The following is a 23230-nucleotide window of genomic DNA, read 5'->3' as shown; positions in this document are numbered from 1 at the left end:
AGGGGCTGTTATTTGTTAAAATGTAGGCCTCTGTAAATCCTTTTGAGCGTAACATGTGATGATGTGCCTCCCTATAAACAGTATAAAGTCCTGTTGCTGCCTTTGTTTGCTGTCCTGAAGGTCATGATCTGTTTATGGATGCCTCCATCATTCAGTCAACTAATCTTACAGTACCTCGGAAATCCACCCCAAACCACCACAATGACACGAAAAGCATGCAGAGTCAGACTATGATTAAAGCTGGCACCATGGTCAAAGACAGAGACTAAAGCTGGTTGATGTGAGCATTCTGTATAATGTTAGTATTACTTAGCCTGATTTCAGACTCTACGCTGGAGCAGAGAGTGGGCAGGTCTATTGGCTGGAGCCAGGCAAAGTATTACTGACCTAAAACAATGTTGCAGCCTTAGCTTTTATGGTCGTCCTCGTAGACATCGTTTGCATGAATAGTAAAAAAAACTAATCACAGGACAATAATACTAAGAATTGTGGGACACTTTTATTTACAATTGGAGAATTAACATGAATGGCCATGTGTAGCCTGTGTGTGTGTGTGTGTGTGTGTGTGTGTGTGTGTGTGTGTGTGTGTGTGTGTGTGTGTGTGTGTGTGTGTGTGTGTGTGTGTGCGCGCCTGCGTGCGATTTCGGCGAGGATTTTATTTAACAGCAGCTAGATTACCTGAGGCTTTCTCCTGTCATGCGAGACAACGGTGCACAGCAGTATGCTTCCCTCTCTCCCCTGTCTTTCTCTCTATCTCTCTTACATTGTAATGGCTTTATCACACAGTCAATTAGCTCAGCAAATACAACACAAAACACAGTATTCCTGCTGCCTCGCAAGCTTGTCTGCCCCAGGGTCTAATGCTAGCATCGAGACACTGTATGCCTCCTGTCATCCCATGTAGACAAAGGTAAAGTGATGCCATGAAACAGTGTTCAGAATAGGGCATTCACGAATAGTGATTTTTAGTACTCGAATTATTCAACCTCAAAGTATTCGAATAGTCGAATATTCGACAGGACTGGTCAAACTGTCAAATATTAAGTAAGCAAGAGGCGAACATTGTGAAAATAGCCGATCTACATGCTCACAACGCCTCGCAACAAATGTAATACCTACAATTCCAAGTGCTTGTCAGGGTGGGGGTCCCCAGTTCAAATATGTTTATTTTGGGGGTCACGGCCTAAAAAGGTTTGAGAACCCCTGGTATAGAGCATTAACAAATTCATCCACCAGGGGCATTGACAACTCATTCTTATGACTTCCTATCTAGCCAAGCTTTATAAACTATGGATTTTTTAAAGAGAAAAATTTTTTTTTTAAATAAGCGAATATTCGACTTGGGTGAATAGTGACTTTGATATTCGAATATTCGAATATTTGGTGAATGCCCTAGTTCAGAATACATAGTATCTGCATCAGATTTGTTTTCTCATTATTATAGCTAAGGAGAAAGTACAGAGGAGTCAGTGTCACATGATCCAACCACTCAATCTAGCTTTAACAATGTTATATGATGTAGGCCTACATTTATTTTTGGTTTGGTTTACTCCTACAGTACCTACCTCTACTGTTTCATTCTCACGGCTCTTGCTGTTCTATGACGTCTCCATTTCTCTCTGGGGTTCAATAAAGGTTTATGTTATTTTTATCCAAAATGTGTGCACAGTGCTGTGCATACTGCATTAGCATTATACTGTATTATAGCCTATAGGTCAATTACGGAGAGTAGGCTACATTATGAATCAGGATTTTGTAGCAATAAGGACTTCACAATCAATATTTAGTTTGCATATTGATGCATAGAACTGTTAATGTTCAGAGCGGGTAAAATGATATGACAACATAATGTAACGCGTCCTTTCTGGAGTTTATTATGTGAGCCCCGGTGGAGATTCATGCAGTTATTTAAACGTTTTTTTTTTAATTGCACCAGTGCAAAGTGAACTGAGCAAACAAGACACATGTGCATATCCTTGTTTTTCATAGATCAGTATAAAAGGACGTCATCATCACCCATTGTCAACCCATCTTCTTCATATAATTGGTCCTTGGCTCATGATGATGGTAAAGACATTTCTACTCTGTCTGTGTCTCATTGGAGGGCTGTGGACTATCATCATTAGGCAGTTTTTTATTATTTTCTTTCTTCTTTCTTATGCGCATGCATAAACTGAATGGCAAAATGAGTGGCAAAATGAGTGGCAAAGAGAGTTTAACATCGTTTAACGTCGTTTAATGCAATCAGATAGGACTTTTCTGTTTGAATGTGGGCTGTCAGGGCCAGAAAGTCGTTTTTTTGCCACTCAGTAGGCGTTTCCTATAACTTCCGGGTATGATGATGATCACGGGCATACCCTCTACAGCATGCTAACTTGCCAGGAATATAAAACCTGCAGTTTCTATTAGCTTGGATTCCCCATTGATGTCACTGGTAGGCAGGTTTCTGATCTGTCCACAACCCTCCCCTAAGACACGTGGGTAAACAGAAATGGTACCACATTAAAATGAACACTAATAGTGAGGACCAATTATATGAAGACATGTTGAAGATGGGTGAAGTTGTCCTATAAGGAGAATGCTGACGTGTTGATATGGTTACTTTTAGCTGATGTATATCCTCTTTCTTTTATTAGATTAATTTTTTCGCCCATTCGGTTTTTCGCCCGCGCACAGTGTGGGCCGAAAAATATGGGTTTTTCACAGGAAATTATTCATTTTTAAAGCAAAAAAAACGGTTAAAAACGGTTCTACATGGCGACAGAACCGTTTAGGCTTAATATAATAGGGTTTACATAAAGCATGATGTCTTAATCTTACCTTGGGAGAAAGTTCTTTCACAGTCACTCAAATCTTTCCTACATAAACTAGACTCCCGAGTCCCGTCCGAGTCCCCACCGCAGGGCCCCCCCATTCCGGGAGGGGGGACAATTGCCCCCCCCCCAATTGGCGGCACTGAGTTTAACCCTCTTTCTTGGGGCAGAGGCATTTTCCTGTATTTGGTTTGTTTAAATAGTAGGCTAATGGCATGTCATGCACATGGTCTGGTGCACACTGAAAGCTTTGTTGACAAGGTTAAAGTGATTAGAGTGCTGGCTCCAAGAACCATCGATTATTTACAGTACAAGTACAAAGTCTTTGATATTCCAATGCAAGTCAATGGGTGAGCTCTCAAAATCAAGGCAGTTTGTCTAACATAGGGAGTGCAGAGCGTGGGGGGTGGGGGGAGATTGTCTATTAGAAACACCTGCACTGCTCCCATGAGTCACTCCCCTACCTCCACCCACAGCATTGAGTCACAGTTCACAGAAATGTTAATAAACTGCTTACATTTGGGAAAGGTTAAGAATCGTCTAATTCACTCCCTGCATATGCCAAAGGCCAATGCCTGTGTGCAATTTGAGATCGAAATGGTCGACCCACTGAGGAGGAAAATGGACAAGGACATAAGGACATACAGTTTTCTTCATTTTGTAGCTGGATATTAAGATTATAGATATGCATGTACCGGTATGAGTCCAGTGCTATTGTGGACCACAATGGGAGCAGCAGGCTCCATTTTGTGAAGGTCTGCTCACCATAAAGCAATTAGTTTCCTGCTGACTGACAGAGGGAAATTAGACATCAGAAATCATACTTTATAAGGGCTTCTTCTGCCTTTGTAGAAATATGGGTCTTCCAGGTGGTGGTTAGGAGCTGAAAACAGGGGGCCCAATCCCTCACTTTGTCACCCCAGAGGAGAGGTATTTGGCTCCGCTACAGTGTGAGGACACACACATACAGGTTGACTTGGGAGGACTGGTAAAAAATTGGTTTGTGCCATGGGAGAAAAAGTTATACATGTGAATGCGTGCATGCATTCACGCATGCACGCATGCACGCATGCACGCACGCACAGTCGCACACACACACACACACACACACACACACACACACACACACACACACACACACACACACACACACACACACACACACACACACACACCAGATGCTCACATTGACGGCTGTCTTAAGACAGACTATTTTGCACACTGTTGCTTGCACACATTCATACCCATATTTAATCAATTGTAGCTGCCAGCTATTCAACACTCACAAGTGTGTGTGCAGCTGGCTTGGTCACACTCCATTCACCTCCCATCTGTCCATGTCAGAATGTCCACCCTTCTCTCCATTCCCTTCCCTTCCTCTCCTCTCCTCTCCTCTCCTCTCCTATCCTCTCCTCTTGTAAATAAGCCACAGCAGTGAGAGGTTGGCATGTCCTGTAATCAAGAAGGCTCATAGATGATTAAGCCATTGAAAGGTGTGTGTGTGTGTGTGTGTGTGTGTGTGTGTGTGTGTGTGTGTGTGTGTGTGTGCGTGCATGCGTGCGTGCGTGCGTGCATGCGTGCGTGCGTGCGTGCGTGCGTGTGCGTGTGCGTGCGTGTACGTGCGTGCGTGCAAGCCAGGGTGGTTATGTTGTCAGTCGTTGAAAAGGAAGTTGGCAATTAGATTGAATAAGTGAGCATTCATAGAACTGAAAGTCAGAAGATTTTACTTTTAGTAGCTAATTTAGTTTTTTAGTCTCTGTCCAATTTAAGCACAAACGACAAGTGTTGGCTTGGTTCACAGTGGTATCCGAGCAGTTAATTTATGTCATTTATTACAACACTTGTGATGTGTTATGGGTGTTATATGATGTGTCGTTCCAAAGTTAACAGTGCACAGTAAAATTGACAGTGTTCATTTAACTTGTGTCATTTTAGATTCTAGCATTCAAAAATAGCAGATCTACAAGCTCACCGCAAGTCACTTTGTGCCACGCGGCAAGCTACATCTGCTATTTTTATTGACTCTACTGATTTAGAAGGCATTTGTAGAATGGGACTTAGGCCTTAATGGAGTTAAGACTGGGGCTTATACTGTGTGCTTGCTGTTCATTCTAGACATGAGCATGAGTGGAGAGTTGAAGCCCAGCCGTTCCAGGACAGCAAGCAAGAGAGCCAGCAGCACCTCTTATGGGTGAGTACCAAATGAATCCTTTACATACACAGATGGCTTGCTACACACACAGTACACACATACACACGCACCGACAAACATAGCTACAGCACACATGTGCGCATGCATTCGCACGCACGCACGCACACACACACACACACACACACACACACACACACACACACACACACACACACACACACACACACACACACACACACACACACACATGCTGCTCGCCTGCAAAATACAGCACGCTACACATGTGCACACATGGAAGCACAGACATACGTACATATTGTATCCCCCAGAGATTATTGTGTGCTCCATTATTCACGCTAACTCAGCATTTCAATCAATGCAGTATTATTTGTTATTAGCTTTGTTCCAGCTGTGTGTGTGAACTGCTATTGAATTTAGCCAAGGAGTCAGCCAGTGTTTTAATCTGTCTGTGGACGTGATTGCATATTATACAACAGGTAGTTCCGACCAAGCAATCTGATTGGTTGAATTAGGCTCTCTCTACCCGTGCTCAAACAAGCATGACAACAGCACACCCTAATCAAAATATAAAGATCAGCTGTGCCGATCAGATGGAGTCTCTATAGAGAGCAGAGTTGCTAGGCTAGCAGTTTGCATGGGAAGTTTCAAGCCTCACAAAGCCAGACGATATCACTGCGTGGAAGGGCAATTTTTCTTTGCAATGGCATTACTATCTAAATCTGTCAAATTAGAATTTCTATTGAAAATCTTAATTACAGTGAGATTGAGCCAACAGTAAAGTTTTTGTTTCTCTGTGTGTTCAGTTTGGGAAAAGTTGTCTAGTGAGAGATGCTTGCGGAACTTGATCGGCTCTGGCTCGTTCCTGACCATATCACTGTTGTGCCAATATGATAACCTTTTATGCACTTTGTAAGTATGCAATATGCAGCTTCATCAGTGGCCATTTATCTTGTTATTCCCGCTGCTCTGCTCTTACCGTACCACTAAGACAATGGGCCTCCTGCAGCAACATTTTCATGTCTCTTCTAATTTCTAGTTTCTTTTAAGAGAATAAATGAGAAAACATGGCTAAACCACAGAAATCAATGGCGCTGACAAAATAATAACAAATCGTGGATATGATTATACTGTATATCGAGGACATCGTTTCTTGCATGAGGCTCAGTGCTATCATGACCACACATGTTTCCTGGAAGTCCACATAAATGTGTGTCTAGTAATCAGCTGGAAACCCACTGGATCCGCACTTGTATCCACAGTTCACCAAAGTTGTTCTCTTAACTGCTTTATATGTTTTCGTGCCTCTCTCCATGGTGCTGAACACAAACACAATGACAGGGACCAGATAAACCTCAGATGCAGTGCAGGTCAGTAGCGTTATAACTGGACAATCACAAAACGTTCTCTATACAATTTAGGTCTATTGTAAATCACTTTCCAAAACACAACTGAGTCCCATTATGTCAAGTATTGTAAAGTAGCTTTTGAAGTCATGACTAATATTTTTTAAGTCCTTGGCAGCAACGTTTCCATTTATTTTTCTCCTTTTTTAAAGGAGTGAAACTTGAAATAGTGATCCAAGTTATGATCGTTGGAATATTTGAATGTCAGTTCTATTATTTTTGAAGCAGCCATTTCATCCAGCTTCGTCCACTCCAGGGTTCACTGCACCAATGTAAAATGTACAATGTGTACATACACATACTGCTTTAATGTAGTTAGGGTTAGTGGTGGGAGTTTAATGCCTACTTGAAATCGATGTATTCTGTATTCATCAATTTCACTATGTACTCATTCAACATATTCTCACCCCCAAGTAGTCAGACACCTGACGCCATTCTATGATATTCAAGTTAATTCAACCATCTAATCCACTGATTCCCTAACACTGGGTCGGGACCCATCTGGGTCATTGACACATTTTTATGGGTCCCTTAATTCTTGTTTCCTACATTTAGTTTTTAATTCAGATTTTCATGAATAATAAAAATGCAAGTGATTTCATTAATAAATATCTAAGAAATTCCATACATTTTAAAACAAATGTTTAGGAAGTAGTTTGGGTCCTGTGCAAACGGTCTAATTTCTCTTTTAGTTCTCGACCTGACACTGATCTAATCCATGTCAGCACCAACAACCTGCCTCTAACCCTTCCCCCTCCCTCAAACACCTCTACCCTTAACGCATACACACACACGTGTCGTGCACATGCACGCACACGCACAAGCACACACATTATTATTTCTTTCACTCCGCTGTCATTCCCGCACGTGTCTCCCCCCTGGGTGTTTTGTTCCAGCACGACCCTGACAACATATGGGTTTTGTCATCGTTTTTGGTTTGCGGTTCCAGGCTGTTACAGGTCCCCTGTAGGCCTGTGAGGCCCAGCTGCGGCATTAGGGATATAGGGTAGGGGGGTGTTTGTTCATGGTCCAGCTGCTGCCCTCGCTGCAGCCTCGCTCTCTCTCTGTGCTCCAGTGCACTGATACAAACGCTCACTGTACTCTGTGGCCTGGTTACAGAAGCTCAGGTGCCCCACACTGATTCTCAGAGGCCATTGTGTTGTGTTGTGTTGTGTTGTGTTGTGTTGTGTTGTGTTGTGTTGTGTGTGTGTGTGTGTGTGTGTGTGTGTGTGTGTGTGTGTGTGTGTGTGTGTGTGTGTGTGTGTGTGTGTGTGTGTGTGTGTGTGTGTGTGTGTGTGTGTGTGTGTTAAAATGTCATCATGACATGCTGTAGGAGCAAATCAGGAGAAAAAGTCTGTACACAGTCAATTTATGTGTTAATTTAACTCAACAAGTATACAAATGGACCCGCAAAGCATAATGAATATTCATTTATTGCGCAGTAGAGCAACCTTTTCTCATTATTCTATACTGAGCTTCATTTTCTCTCTCATTTTTAAGGAAGAGGTAAGGGAATGTTGGCTGCACGGTGTAATGTTTACTTTTGTTCTAGCATAACTCGCAGCACCAAAAAGATCAATGGTTTAAGCAGCTCTGTTGTAATGCCTCCCTACAATGTCTTCTTTGCCAGAGATCTAAGGGAAGCTGTGCAAACCTCAATTACTCATTCTTTCTCTCTGCTCTGCATGTGGTTGTGTTCACCGCCGTGTCCAAAACAAATGTCCAGTGTGTTCTGGTCATTACATTGACCATTATGTTCTGCTCCATTTAACATGATCTCGGCATAAAGGGCAGTACAGGAGGCTGCCGTTTCAGGACCACATTTCTGGGATCCAGTTGATGTAAAATTTTAGATTTTCTTTTTTAAACACCATTATAATTTTTTGGGTCATAAGAACCAAACACTGAATGTCAAGTCTTCAGGTTTTCTCATATGTATGATACTGATTTACTAGGACACTATGGCACATTATGAGTCCATTATTTCTAGTGGTTCTCAAATGTTTTATTTGCAATAACAGGTCCATTTCGTTCCATTTGTACACTCTTTAGTTACAGGGCTGTTATGGTCTTTCAGGGCTAGCTCTTTATGGGTTTCAGCCAGTGTGTGTTCCCCTTTATTTATTCCCTCTGTATCACTCTCCACCCCTGCATGGAGGCACATCCATGGATCTTCCTTCCTACACAGATAATCTAACATGTACAACCGCGTGCACACACACATGTGCGCGCGCACACACACACACGCACGCACGCACGCACGCACGCACACACGCAGGCACGCACACACACACACACACACACACACACACACACACACACACACATTCATGCATTCACTCCTCAATAATTCCCACATCATAAAGAACTAGTTCAGCTGTTGCACCCTTTTAAATCAGTGTTAAATTCTTCCAAAGAAGAAATTTGTTAGGAGAAAGAAAATAGGCGATCTGCAAGATCGGCTATTTTCATCATTATTAAAAAAGACTTATATGGTTAATTAATGTATTTAAGTTTGGGAGAGACTTTCAGCTTTTGGGTCTCACATGAAAAGGTTTGGGAACACCTGCTTTAAAGTGTTAAACTAAGAGAGAAATTTCATTCAAACATTTGTATATATGCACAGCTAGTGCAGCCCAGTTGAAATTTCCCAGAATCGCAACTTTCTTGTTTCAATTATTTTAAACCTCGAACCAAGCCATCCAGGTGTTTATTGTGACTGTACGTTGCTATTTAGTATGAAAACTTGCAGCTCATGTCCGTCTGTCTGTCACACCTCATGCTCCTATGGTGATGTCTGACATCATCAGGGCTGGATCTACAATATGGGCACTTTGGGCACGTGCCCAGGGGCCCTTGGCATCAGGGGGCCCTCCAGGGTGGCAAAAAAAAATTAAAAAAAAGAAAAAAGAAAGAAAACCCCCAGCCATTTAGTTGTTTAGTTGCTAATCCGAATTAAATACATTAAATGATGCCCCCAACCCCTGATTTTTTGTGTTTTATTGTTGAGAATGCTGCTGCTATAGTGCGATTGTTTATAGTACAATGTACCACCAGCGCTCGGCTGCATTTCTGGGGGAAGGATATGATGGATAATGGTACTATAATATTACATTGTTATTGGTTTTTGATTGTCAGAGGCCACACTGCCTCTATTTCTTAACTCAGACTGTTATTGTCTTAAGTGTGTTCACTGGCTGCTGATATCGTTAAGCTACTTTTTAAAATGCTGAAAACAGTCTGGAGCCCTGTAGCGCGTACATAGAGGGGGGCCCTTGGAGCTTCAGTGCCCAGGGGCCCTCAGAGGGCCCCTGGGCACTGTTAATCCTGGCCTGGACATCATAGATGTGTGACGTCATAGACCACATGAGACTGACACAATATGTCCATATGTGGGCATCTGACATCATAAATGTCTGACATCATAGACCACATAAGGCTTAATGTTGATGACATCAGGGATCTCCATATCTGGGCATAAAAGCGATTATATTAATGTAGCAGGGCATCATCTGGGAATGCCCATATTTTGGACAGATTGTGTCAGTCTTGTGTGGTCTTTGGGGAATACCCATATATGGACATATTGTGGCAGTCTCATGTGGTCTATGATGTCAGATGTCCATATATGGACATAGTGTGTCAGTCTCAAGCCACATTCTGGCCAACTCAAACAACCAACCAGGTCTGTGATTTTGTCTTTGGTCAAAGTTGATCCCATGCCAAAGCGCCCTAGCTCTCGCCCAGTGTGTCACGTGCGTGTGGAGGTGTGCACATATGGGCACTCTTTGTATTTGTGCTCATGATTCTGTATGAGTCATTCAATCATTGGTGGAGTAAATCTTGATTAATACTTTGTTGCACGTTGTGGACTCCTTCTGATATTTAGCCACATTAGATAGACAGTAGTAGGGTGAGTGACTGACATGGATTGTTGCCCCTCTCACACATGTGCACCTCATCCATCCATGTGCCTCTGCCTCTCAGGAAGCAGCAGGAGGATATCAGGGATATCAGCACATCTCTGCTTACAAGGACCCTGGCGACCTCAAACTGTCCTTATTAGAATGGACTTTAAATGCAAAGCTGAAAGGTGGGCTGAAGCTGCTGGCTGTAATTAATCCTTCCAGTCCTCTCTGTTCTGTCCGGCCACAGTGGCTCCCCCCCGGCCCCCACCCATGTCTGCTTGCTTAGTCATAAACTGAGCTATAATTGTCCTGATATTTTCCTGAAAGTATTTTAAGTCACAGTAAGCCATTTAATCACTTACAGTGAAATAACAGAGAGGTCTGGCTATAATGGGGTCAGGTTAAAATAAAATAGTAAACAAAACAAGAAGCAGGGCTCTATATCTACAACAGAATTTGTGTGTGCGAGCGCCTGCGTTTGGGTTTGTCTGGACATACATTAATATGAAGACAGCTTGTCTGCTGCCTCTTTGAGGCATCATCCATCACTCTTCCACTTTGGACTATTTGAAAAAGACAGCTCCTTCCACAGACAGAAAGAACAAAGGGAACGTACATATTATGTAGATAATGCAAATAGTAAGCTGCCAATCAATTCTTTTTAAATAAAAGCCCAACAGTGCTGCATGTGGTTCAGCTTGGATGGACAGCACTGACATTTGCTGAGTCAATCTCAGACTGGGGCAACATGTGGCTCCTTTCATCCATCTCTGTCTTCAAATACAGTGTTTATTAACCACAAGAACCTATAGCTTTCCTAATCTGCTTGTCATAATAGGCGAACATTCATCAAGAATAGCAGATCTACAAGCTCACAACCCATCACAAAGATTTAGGTGTAGAGAGAATATTGGCTAGTATTGACCCCTGGGATACCCTGGACAATGAAGCATAGGGTTTAAGAGTGGTTACCTTAAGAGTGTACAATTGTAACTAAATTGACACGCAAAGGTATGATTGATTGATTGAAGTATTTATTAGAAGTTTGCATAGGAAAAGGTACAGTTTTAAGACGGCCGGGCTACACCAAGCCGTTTTGCGCGCGTCAGTGCGTATGCGGGGCGTGCGTGCGTATGCACGTTTTGGATAGATCCAATGTATATCAATTCAGCCGGCTACACCAGGCTCACGGATAGCGCGAACCACGGATACGCATGGTGTAAAAATAGGAACGATTCTATTTTTTACATACGCGTATGCGTTTTGTACACAGACTATCTGGTCTCCCGCACATATACCCCCTCCTTGGTGTAGCCAGGGGCTTTTCGCACACACACAGACAGCGCACGCATACGCGCACGTTTTCTGGTGTAGTCCGGCCGTCACAGTTCAGTTCACTGGTACAAGGTCAACTAAAAGGATAAGCTGAGGCTTGTTTACATTGAGACCCTTTGTTTTAATAAAACACTGTACTATGCAGAAGATCATCAGAAAAACAGTTAAAAGGTATAAAAGGTATTTAAAGGTCAGGGGTAGGGTAAGGTTAGGCTAGGTTTATTGTTACCAGTTTCGAGTGGCAGCCGCCTGTTAGTGGTTTTTCAGAGCGGTTTTACAGTAAAGGAAGTTAGTGAGGATTCATTTGGTTCCATTTGTACTCTCTTAGAGTTACAGAAGGATAAATTAAAACCGCGATTGTACTGATAGATACTGGGAAAGAGGAAAATAGAAAGGAGGTTAAAAATGATACATGAAACCAGGGAGATGCAGGGACAGAACATGTTCAGCACAATACATCTGGAGAATGCAGAGAACACAAGCAGGTAATGGAGATAGAAAACCAATAAGAGCCACTATTAGCATAGAGTTTCATGGCAAAGGCAGCAGAACTTAATGTAGGGATAAAGTTCACTCCCAAGGTCACTGGCTGCTGCCTAGAATGGAAATTGAGACAGAATTAGAAGATCTCCCATAGTGTGTGTGTGTGTGTGTGTGTGTGTGTGTGTGCGTGTGTGTGCGCGTGCATGAGTGCGTGCGTGTGCATACTGTCTTAGTCTATCTGAAGGACATTCATCAGTATCCAGCTCAGGTTTGTGTGGAGGAATAAATGGAGTGAAGCCGGATGGTGTAGAGGTGCTTCAAAAGGCATGTGTGTGTGTGTGTGTGTGTGTGTGTGTGTGTGTGTGTGTGTGTGTGTGTGTGTGTGTGTGTGCGTGTGTGTGTGTGTGTGTGTGTGTGTGTGTGTGTGTGCCCGCGAGTGTGTGTGTGTGTGTGTGTGTGTGTGTGTGTGTGTGTGTGTGTGTGTGTGTGTGTGTGTGCAGTCTATAATATACACTGAGCATGGTCAGTGAATAAAGCAAAAGTCAATAAATATCTATGAAGAAGTCAAGAAAATAGCAATCTGGGAGCCCAGAGATTCCGAAATGAGTGTTATAAAACCAAGACTAAGGCAGCATGTCTGGATTGTAAGATGCCTAAATGGAAGCGTTCGATGAAAGGCCCCAGGGGAACTCCTGCTTTGGCTGGAGCAAGTGAGCACGCTCCAAATCCAGGCGTCCTGGATAGTCCTCTTGGACTTCTCTTGCTTGCTGTTTTGGTCTCGCTTGTTGTTTTAGGCACGGTGTGTTGTGTTTATGTTTGGATGTTCTCTGTGGATAGCCACATTCCAGAGTCTCAAACATTGCATAATTCATAGGTTATGGACTATGAAATGAGGGCAAAGATAGAGCAAAGGAAAAGTTACTGTAAAGTTCCTTTAGGGTCTCAAGGTCTCAAGGTTGTACTTTATTGTTAGATCTTTTGTACAGGTACATAAGAGTAAAACCTATTTTGGTTTGGCTTCCTTCAGACAATGCCGCGACGGCAGTCCAGGGGTGCCGCAAGATCATTTGATAATATTTGGAATTTATTTGGACACTTGAAAAAATATTTAGTATCATTTTAAACTTGAAGTACAGCCAAAATGGCTATTATCTCAACGTTTTCCTCGCAACATAATCACTAAAATATCATTACTGTCAGGCAGAAAACTCTGTCAACAAAACTAGTGAAAACAGCTGATCTACAAGCATACAACGCCTCGCGATGCGAGGCTTTGTGTGCTTGTAGATCTGCTGTTTTATAGATGATGAATACAAAACGAACGGGTTTGGACCCGTTTCCACCCGACAACGATGTTAGGCTATAAATATAAGTTGCTGGGAGTTAACATTATAATGTAGGGGTGCCTCGTATTAAAACAATATTTATGGGGTGCCCTGAGACAAAAAAACGTTTGGGAACCCCTGTTCTAGGTGGTGAATGGTGAAAGTACAATAACACTCAGGTCAGTGGTTCTGCAGGGCGCAGAGATCATAGTTACAGTATACTGTGGCTGCTTCAAGGACAAGCTGAACCATAAATAAACTATAGCTATCAGGCCTAGTGGAGAGATTTAAAGCTATATTTTCGTCCATGGCTTACCTCTTATCCCTCTCTTTGCCTTTTTTTTTACTATTTAGAAGACGGGAACTTGTAGATCAGCTATTTGAAATATTCAAAAGTGTTTTTCTAAATAGTAAAAAATGGCAATAACGTGTAGGTATAAAGGGTAAGGCATGGACGAAAATAGAGCCCCTAGGCTCGTACAAGCTGCCAAATATCATAATGTATTGTAGAAATATTATAAGTGAAATATACCGGTTCTAGTATGCAGCCATATCATTTCAAGTTACCAGCTTTGTTGCTCTGTATGGGCCAGGTCCAACCTTTCTCCCGTCCATTATCGGCTATTAAAAGAAACCGTCAATGGGAACAAAAACGTCTAAACCTGGTGGTCAGGGCTGAGAACACAAATATCCATAAGCATTCATATTGAAGTTTGCATCGTAAACCTCAGGTTCCCACAGCAACACGCATCAACAATAAACTAAAACTAAAATAAATTCCAGCAGTACAAAGGAGAAGCGCCGTGATTGGACAGAGGACCCACGCTGGCGAGGTGAGCAGCATCTAGCGTCGCCAGAGCGTCACTCGAACCACCCACTTCTTGAGTGTTACACTGAAATTGGTGACGCCACCAATAGCAGTTGTCATATTTGGCATAGCCTTCCCTAACACAGGTTGATTTTGGTCTATAGAGGGGGCAGATTCACCGGCTGAAAACAGCCGGTGGATCCTATTGGTTCACGATCTGTGCCATGGCCCGCCTCCCACTTCCTATGCCAGAAATTGCAGCAGGTTACCCCAGGCTTTTATTTTTCTTCCTATCGCCAAAATAAAAGCTTCGGTTTCCGAGGCTATATTTGGCATAACATTAACTTTGCTGTCAAGTGCGAAAGTGAGAATATTTGTATGGGTTAAAGATCTATCTTACAACATCATGCCATGCCAAACCTCACACCTGGCTGAAACCACATCCGAGATTATGGTTCACATAACTAATTTCGGTATAACACCAAGGCTGGCACCTACTGTAGGCTGCCAGTGTGTGGAGTTTGTCATTCAAGCTTCTGTACATACAGTACATTATTCGTGGGGAAGGCTGAATTGCAAAGCATTTGTTTTGGAGAACTCTAGAGGGATTTTGGTGTGCTGTTAAAAGTCTATAGGCTACTAATAGGCCTATTTCTGAAGTGCTGACTTTAATTCACTAAATGTTAATAGTTTTCATCAGTGGTTATGCATTAGTAATAGACACTGGAGTGACTGGACTATATGTTTACATCATTTATTTAAATATGAAAAGTCATACAATTGTATAACACAGATGAACACTACTTTTTCTGCAATCATACAGAAGCAGTGGCTTCACTTTAAAATCGTCATATTTGTAGCTACAAAACAGCATGCCATCACCAGCTCTTTCAGGAACAAGTTTTCAAAAGAGCCTCAACATTATGGCGATAAAATAATACAGTTGTAAAAAGGGAGAATAAACAAACAATGTAAATAAATAAAACAGTATAAATACATTCATAACTAGAGACAAAATATGATATTATGGCATCAAGTGTCATTCTTCGAACAAGCTTGAATTTCCACTGTCTTGCTAGGGCCCCTTTCTATCAAACGCTTTCATTATAGCCCAAATTCATATTTCCTTCACTTTACATTTTGAAGTCCAAGAACCATAGCCTGGCATGGGGTGTTTTTGAAAGAGTCAACTGTACACAGGAGGACAGAGGTAGTCAGCATGGCACCAGTCCAGTGAAAGGTTTTAGTGGACCCTTACAGGTCTGTAATGGACCTTTATGGGTTCATCTAGTTCCATACTTAAAACTTAAAATTGAAATTAAAAGGTTTGAGAACCACTGTTATAAAGGAATCCTTGTACAGTATGTAGTTTTTTAATCTTCCTTGACCTTATTAGGCATGCGTTGGCTGTGGCCCCTCGCATTGCCGTGAATGCTTTTGTCATCTTGAAGACAACAAGCATGCAGGGGATGCTTGGGAAGCCCCTTGCCTTTGATGTATGCATGGAAGTAGAAGTTGGTGAAGAGGATCATGAACGACGCAGCATAGAGTGCAATGAGGTACAGGAATATGCGGAACTGTTCAGGACGGGTCCAAATCGCACAGTCCTCCATGAAGAAGATCTGGACAATGTGGATGAACACCATCACAAACTGGACCTGGGTAAAGGAAGAACGTTTTGTTTAGAGATACATGTTTCGAGGAATTTTGTCTTCTGTAAAACATATTGACGTCCACTTAACCCATTAATAGTTCACACCCCATTGATTCCGGATGGAGACACAAACTTGTGAGTAAACGATAGAAAAAGTCATTTTGGGGGTGAACTATATCGTTATTCCTTTAAGACATGAGGCATATTCAACAAATACAGTTTTCTGAAAAATATGCTAAGTGGTGCTCAAACTTTTTCATGTCAAGGACCCCCAAAAATTGATTTTGACCCCTGTCTGAAAATGTTTTTTTTCCAGGGACACCCAAAAGCAAAGACTTTGCTTAAAAACTATATTCAAAGATTTGCACAAAATAAATTACAATTTAAAAAGATAGCAGATCTACAAGCTCATAGCACGGCACTTGTAAATGTTTGAATGTTTGAATTCGCTTTTTAGCTCAAATCTAAATTGACACTTAGGCTTTCCCGGTCTTAACCCATTTAGGCCTGAACACAATATGACGCAATATTTTATGCTTTACATATAAAAAAATAGCAGATATACAAGCTCACAGCGCGGCACCGAGTGCCGCGCTGCGAGCTTGTAGATCTGCTATTTTTGAAAAATCGTGAAAATTAGAATTTTGACCCGATTCTATAAGTGTCTTTTGAATCCTTCCAAAGTTTTTTTGAAAAACCTATGTTTCTATGTAAGCAATCTGGCCAGCCATCGTCAAAGAAAAGGTCCTTTTCACTTAACTGGAGCTCAGTTAGTCTGTTCTTGAGAGACTACCATGTCAGTGGTGCTCAAACCTTTTCATGTGAAGGACCCCCAAAATGATATGTATTTGGCCACGGACCCCCATTTCAAAATATCTAGTTCCAGGGACCACCCAGAAGCGAAATTTGAGTTACAAACGTTCGCTTTGAAAATACTCAAAGATTTGCACACATTTTCACGACTTTTTTCAAAAATAGCAGATCTACAAGCTCGCAGCGCGGCACTCGGTGCCGCGCTGTGAGCTTGTATATCTGCTATTTTTCCACTGGTTAAAGCATTCAACAATTCTAGGCCTGAACAAAGATACTAACAGGAGGCAGAAATAAATAAAAATAAAAAAATCTGGTGCCACCTACCAGTTGGATAGAGGTCATATACTTCTTCCACCACAGGTACTTCTGGTAGGCGGGTCCCAGGGCAGCCAGAGCATAGTATGAGTACATCATGACGTGAATAGAACAGTTGACTATGGCATGGAAGGTTCCCTGGCCACCGGGGGCAAACTTGGTCCCAAACCACCAGGTGAACGGCATGATGGAATGGTGATAGACATGGAGGAACGACACCTGCTTGTTCTTTTTACGGAGAACAAAGAAGACCTGATGAAGAGAGGGGAGAGAGACGTGGTTAATGCAGATTGTGGAATAAAGTGCTTTGCATGCACACTTGAATACTTGATGGGGTTTTTTAGCACAAAAGACAAAACGCAAGAGAAGAGAACAATATCTCTTAGTTCACCGTTTCCCAAAGAATGTTTCCCAAAGTGTGGTTAGTAAAGTGCTTACCGTGTCTAGCATTTCAATTAACTTTGAGAACCAGTACAGCCAGCAGGCCCCCACCATCTGTAAAATGGAACAAAAACAAAAAAATATATTTTAAAAACAAATCTATTAAAAATATATACATAATTAATAGGGCAGGGACTCAATTAAAACATTGATCTAATTAATCAGAGGCTTTGTAATTAATTAATCGAAATTAATCGCATGTTTAACCGCATATAAATATTTGACCCGAGAAGCATTTTTTTCAAGTAAAACACATTTTGTTGTACGAGTGAATCAAATCTAAATTTCGCATCCACTGGGCCAAGCAAAGCGCTCTGATCGGCTACTTCTCCCTTTGCGTTTGTTGTCTCTTCTTGGTTGGTGGTGCATCACTATGATCGGTATGCCCGAAACTGAAGGTTCTGTGGTGCAAAAACTAAGTGCGATTAAAACGCGTATTTTTTTTTTATTGTGTTAATTTTCTGTAATTAATTAATCGCAGTTAATCAGTTAAAGTACCAACCTTAATAATTAAGTAGTGAAGATAGCCAATCTACAAATGGCAAATGTCTAATTTCTATTTTGGGTCACGGGCTAAAAAGTTTGGGAACCACTGGATTAAACCTGTCAAACCTGTTTGTCAAATACCGGTAACTATCTTCATCTGAGTTCACCCAATGGCCTGCCCGTCTACCTGGCCATCTGTCTGTTGGTCTGCATGCTAGAACCCCTACCACCATTAAGCTCGGCTGCTAACGGAACTAAACTATTATTGGAGATTTGTAAATATCAGGTTCTAATTTGTCACTTACCCTGAGTGCCAGAGGCGAGTCGGAGTAGTCCACAATCTCACAACGGAACGAGTAGCCTTTGGCCCACCCTGACATGAGAAACTAGGAAACACAAAGGGGAAGCAGTTAACCACATGAACCCTATTCTCGCCCCCTCCCGTTTGATATGCGAGAGCTGGCGAAGACTTCTGGGAACTTAGACAGGGACGTGCTGGCCATTGGGAAAAGCGGGACAACTCCCGAACGGCCGGTTCATTTCCGGCCGGTTCAGGCCGACCATTAGGACAAAAATAAAAACAAAATGTCGGCCTTCGTTCCATTTTGGGGGCTGGGCGGCCAACAAAGTAAATCGTCACTGTCGGGCAGAAACCTCGTATCTCTAAGTTTCAAATTTGTACTTTTTTTCGCAAAGCAAAGCCTTGCTTCACCATACAAGGCTGTCGCACAAAAGTAGTGAAAACAGCAGATCTACAAGCACACAACGCCTCGCGGTGCGAGGCGTTGTGTGCTTGTAGATCGGCTGTTTTCACTAGTTTAAATCATTTTTGAAATGGTTTTGGACATACAAGGTTTCCACCCGACAATGACGAAATATAACTCGTGTAATTGGCCTATTGGCTTGTCACTTAAGTCATGATCTGAAATGGCAAATCTTTGAGTAGAAGCGCAATGAGGGCCTCTCCAACTCTTTTTCCCGGGCATGTCCCTGAACTCAGATTAAAGTTATGTCCACAGATCATGTCTACAGGTAGTCACCATGATGAGAGAACCTACCTCGTATATCATGTATAAAGACAAGCCCACAACGCCGACGTTGTAGAAGAACATAACGTTCTTGAGGTCAAAGGCCTTCTGGTTTTCCATCAAACGTGGCCCCAGTGTTGTGACAAAGAATATGTACGATGCGACGATGAAGGCCTGAGGCCAGACAGAAGACATGAGAAACCAATCCTCCACTCTGGGGTCTATGCCATCAATGAGAAGAGAAAAAGAAAAAGCTCATTTTATGCAACTGTATATTGTTCAAATTCCATGTTCCCGGTCATCTCAATACCAAATAAGGTAGCCTGTTGCCATTTACTGTACATATTGTATGTTTAATGTTTATAGCTCACCACACACTTGACATTATGAAAATATATAATCTACCACAAATGCACGCACGCACGCACGCACGCACGCACGCACGCACACACACACACACACACACTTATTCTAATTTCTGTACAGCTGTGATACCGTACCTTTTGTAAATTAAACTCTTATAAAATAGTAATTGAAACAAGCTCTTCTTAAAAGTTATAAATAGATAATTCTTGCAACTTACCAGCATACTTAGCAGCATAATTGAGCCAGCCATCATAGAGCAGCTCTGCGGTCTTGAATGAGTTGTTGTACATTTTTAACCTAAGATGTGAAAAGATAAGATCAATTTCAACTTACCACTCTGCATATTATTTTTAAATGACACATTTTGTAAGAGGAAAACCCCATAGAAATGGTGTTCAGTCACATTTCTATACCTACAGGCACGTCGACATGCATGACATGCAATTCAAATGCATGTTGGTTATACTTAACACAAACAAACTCCAGTCCAGACTCCAGAGGCATAGCTCAGGGAAAATTAGGTCAACCTACCTGTGGCGAAACTGGCAATTTCTCCTCTTCACGTGGCTATACAGTCCCGTTCCAGTCCTCCTGACACTGATTATTACCATTGTGATGCTCTGTCTTTATACATTGACCTACAGGTGACCACTCCCACACCGTAGTCTAATTACCATATCGGGGTGAAACCAGATGAAACCACCAGCCATGCAGCACAATCATTTAATGATTACGGTCGGGTAATCATGAAACACATTTAGTTAATATACTGTATATATATATACGTTTAAAACAATGCGAAATAGTCAGAGAATTCATGATTGTTCATTAATATTTAATAGGGATGTCCGATATTATCGGCCGATCTGAAAATATCGGTATCGGTAAAAAAAATATTAAAAAATGATTGTTTTTTATGTTTTTTTTTTCACAGGAGTTCTTACTGTATGGTAGTTAGGGGTGTGCCAAAAACCCAAAGTGGGGATGTTATATAGTTAGGAACCAAATGGACCCTTATGGGTCTGTAACTCTAGAGTGTACAAATGGAACCAAATGGACTCTTATTGGTCTGTAACTTTAGAGTGTACAAATGGAACCACATGGACCCTTATGGGTCTGTAACTTTAGAGTTTACAAATGGATCCAAATGGACCCTTATGGGTCTGTAACTCTAGAGTGTACAAATGGAACCAAATGGACCCTTAAAGGGCTGTAACTCTTAGTGTACAAATGGAACCAAATAGACCCTTATGCATCTGTAACTCTAGAGTGTACAAATGGATCCAAATGGACCCTTATGGGTCTGTAACTCTAGAGTGTACAAATGGAACCAAATGGACTCTTATTGGTCTGTAACTTTAGAGTGTACAAATGGAACCACATGGACCCTTATGGGTCTGTAACTTTAGAGTTTACAAATGGATCCAAATGGACCCTTATGGGTCTGTAACTCTAGAGTGTACAAATGGAACCAAATGGACCCTTAAAGGGCTGTAACTCTTAGTGTACAAATGGAACCAAATAGACCCTTATGCATCTGTAACTCTAGAGTGTACAAATGGATCCAAATGGACCCTTATGGGTCTGTAACTCTAGAGTGTACAAATGGAACCAAATGGACCCTTTAGGGGTCTGTAACTCTGAGTGTACAAATGGAACCAAATGGACCCTTAAAGGGCTGTAACTCTTAGTGTACAAATGGAACCAAATAGACCCATTCCATTTGTACACTCTTAATATGATTTTGTAATATAAATTGGGGTCCCAGCGATATATAAATGCCATTAAATGGGGGTCTGTAGCCTAATGCATTTCAAACTGGGAGTCCTTTAAATTCAAATGGTTGAGAATCACTGCTAGATATTATATTAGCATATATCGGTATCGGTTAATATCGTTATCGGAAATTAAGAGTTGGATATTATCGGTTATCGGTAAAAAGGTCAATATCAGACATCCCTAATATTTAATCATTATAATCTTTTTATTTCTACACAGAAGCAGGGACATCAGAATAACTTCCTCCTTCCCCACTCTTGTCAGATGACAGTGTATATTCCAGGGATGCCATTGCTTGTAGTAGTAGAAGCAATTACATGAGAAACATAGTCTTCTTGAAAGATAAGATAAGATTTTTCAGATAGCAAAATATGCATTACATGTGATAAATTCCATAGCCAAGACATACGACACATACGACACAAAAACAGGTCTGACTGAGAAAAACAGAAAAACAGGTCTGACTGAAGCTGTGAATGACAGTATCACAGTAAACAGTCCAATCAATGGAACCATGACCCCTGAAACTGGCAGGTGCCCCCTTACTGAAAAAAGTTTATACTGTAGATACAAAGTGGTAGATTCGGGTACTGTGGCTAAGTTAAGTGTAGTGTAAGTAAAATAAACTTGTCAAATCCTCAGGTTTTAATCCGTTTTATAAATATTGACACAGATTACATAATTATGCATAGGTTGTCATCTAGGCCACTGTTTCCCAAGCAGGCAAGCACTGGGTCGGGACCCATTTGTGGGTCACGAAGAAATGTTTATGGGTCTCTTAATATTTGGTTTCTTACATTTTGCTCTTAATTTATTATTATTTCAAAATATCTTTGGAAAAAGAAATTACATTTTTTTTCATGAATTAAAAAACAAATTCAATTATTCTTTTCATAATTTCATGAAGAATATCAGCAAAATTCTATAAATTAGAAAACAAAGAAGTTGAAGTAAATGCAGCACAAAGCGACGCGTTGTGAGCTTGTAGATCTGCTGTTTTCACTAGTTTGGGTCCCGGACAGACGTCTAATCTCTCTTTTGGGTGACGAGCTAAAAAGTTTGGGAACCACTGATCTATAGGCCCTGTTAGTGGTTGTAGTATAAAGTTGTTAAGCACATGAACCACGTTGGCTATTTGGAAATAGCCGATCTGCAAGCTCACTACATGTTGCATGACATTGTGAGCTTGTAGGCCTACAGATCTGCCATTTAATTATTGAAAACGTGTATCTGGGTTCCTGGCGCAACATATTTTCATATGGGGGTCTGCGGCCACATAGCCTACATATCAATTTGTGGGTCCTTTTTCAATTTTTCAAATTTGTACATTTCGCGAATTTTACAAATAAGTTATACACAAAATTAAATGCCTCACAGGGTAGAACACAATCAATTATCATAATGGAGGAATGTTTGTGGGTGCAAATTAACACACAACGGCAGGGGCGTCACACCAAATTCTGGGCCCTGGGTACAAGGATTCACTGCGGGCCCCCCATGAATGTTAACTATTGAAAAATAGCAGATATACAAGCTCACAGCGCGGCACCGTCGCGAGTGCCGCGCTGCCAGCTTGTAGATCTGCTATTTTTTTTAAATCGTGAAAATGTGTGCAAGAAACTTATGTTTCTATGTCGGTGGTGCTCAAACGTTTTCATGTGAAGGACCCCCAACATGATATGTATTTGGCCACAGCTAGACCCCCATCTCAAAATATTTAGTTCCAGGGACCCCTCCCCGGAAGCAAAATTTGAGTTACAAATGTTCGCTTAAAAAATACATATTCAAAGATTTGCGCACATTTTTACGACTTTTGTCGTAAAAGCGCGGCACCGAGTGCCGCGCTGCGAGCTTGTAGATCTGCTATTTTTCAATAGCTAAAGTTACTATAGGGCCCCTCCACCTTGGGCCCTGGTAACTCAGTCCCACTTTCCTACCCCTTGTGACGGCCCTGCACAACGATACTGCACTTTCAGTCATGAAACTGCTACAAGAACCCGAATGTGGGTAAATGTAATCTTTGATGAGTAAAGTATGGAGACCATCCACCACTCTGGGCGGTATGTTCTACTTCTGTAGATCTGCTGCACGGCGTGATGT

At 41.7% G+C, this 23230-nt stretch overlaps 2 protein-coding genes across 2 annotated transcripts in view; one reads left to right on the top strand and one right to left on the bottom strand.

Moving 5' to 3' along the window:
- The window catches only part of LOC308288461 (uncharacterized protein), a gene marked incomplete at both ends in the record, with an annotated part of 59970 nt that overhangs the window by 8819 nt on the left and 27921 nt on the right, over window positions 1-23230 (top strand). The window contains one exon of the mRNA XM_080729904.1: window positions 4929-5004. Coding sequence (XP_080586030.1) covers window positions 4929-5004 — 76 coding nt within the window. The remainder of the gene's footprint in view (window positions 1-4928; window positions 5005-23230) is intronic.
- Window positions 15622-19641, bottom strand: LOC308287993 (very long chain fatty acid elongase 7-like; the record flags this gene model as incomplete). The annotated part of the gene is made up of 6 exons (XM_080729343.1): window positions 15622-15906; window positions 17040-17282; window positions 17469-17525; window positions 18263-18343; window positions 19016-19206; window positions 19569-19641. The coding sequence occupies 6 exons, from the start codon at window positions 19639-19641 to the stop codon at window positions 15622-15624; spliced, it is 930 nt and encodes a 309-aa protein (XP_080585469.1).

Source organism: Nannobrachium achirus (assembly GCF_963921795.1).
Source record: "Nannobrachium achirus genome assembly, chromosome: 7".
NCBI lineage: Eukaryota > Metazoa > Chordata > Actinopteri > Myctophiformes > Myctophidae > Nannobrachium > Nannobrachium achirus.
The sequence above is the reverse complement of the archived record's forward strand: the minus strand, read 5'-3'. Positions and strand labels throughout refer to the sequence as shown.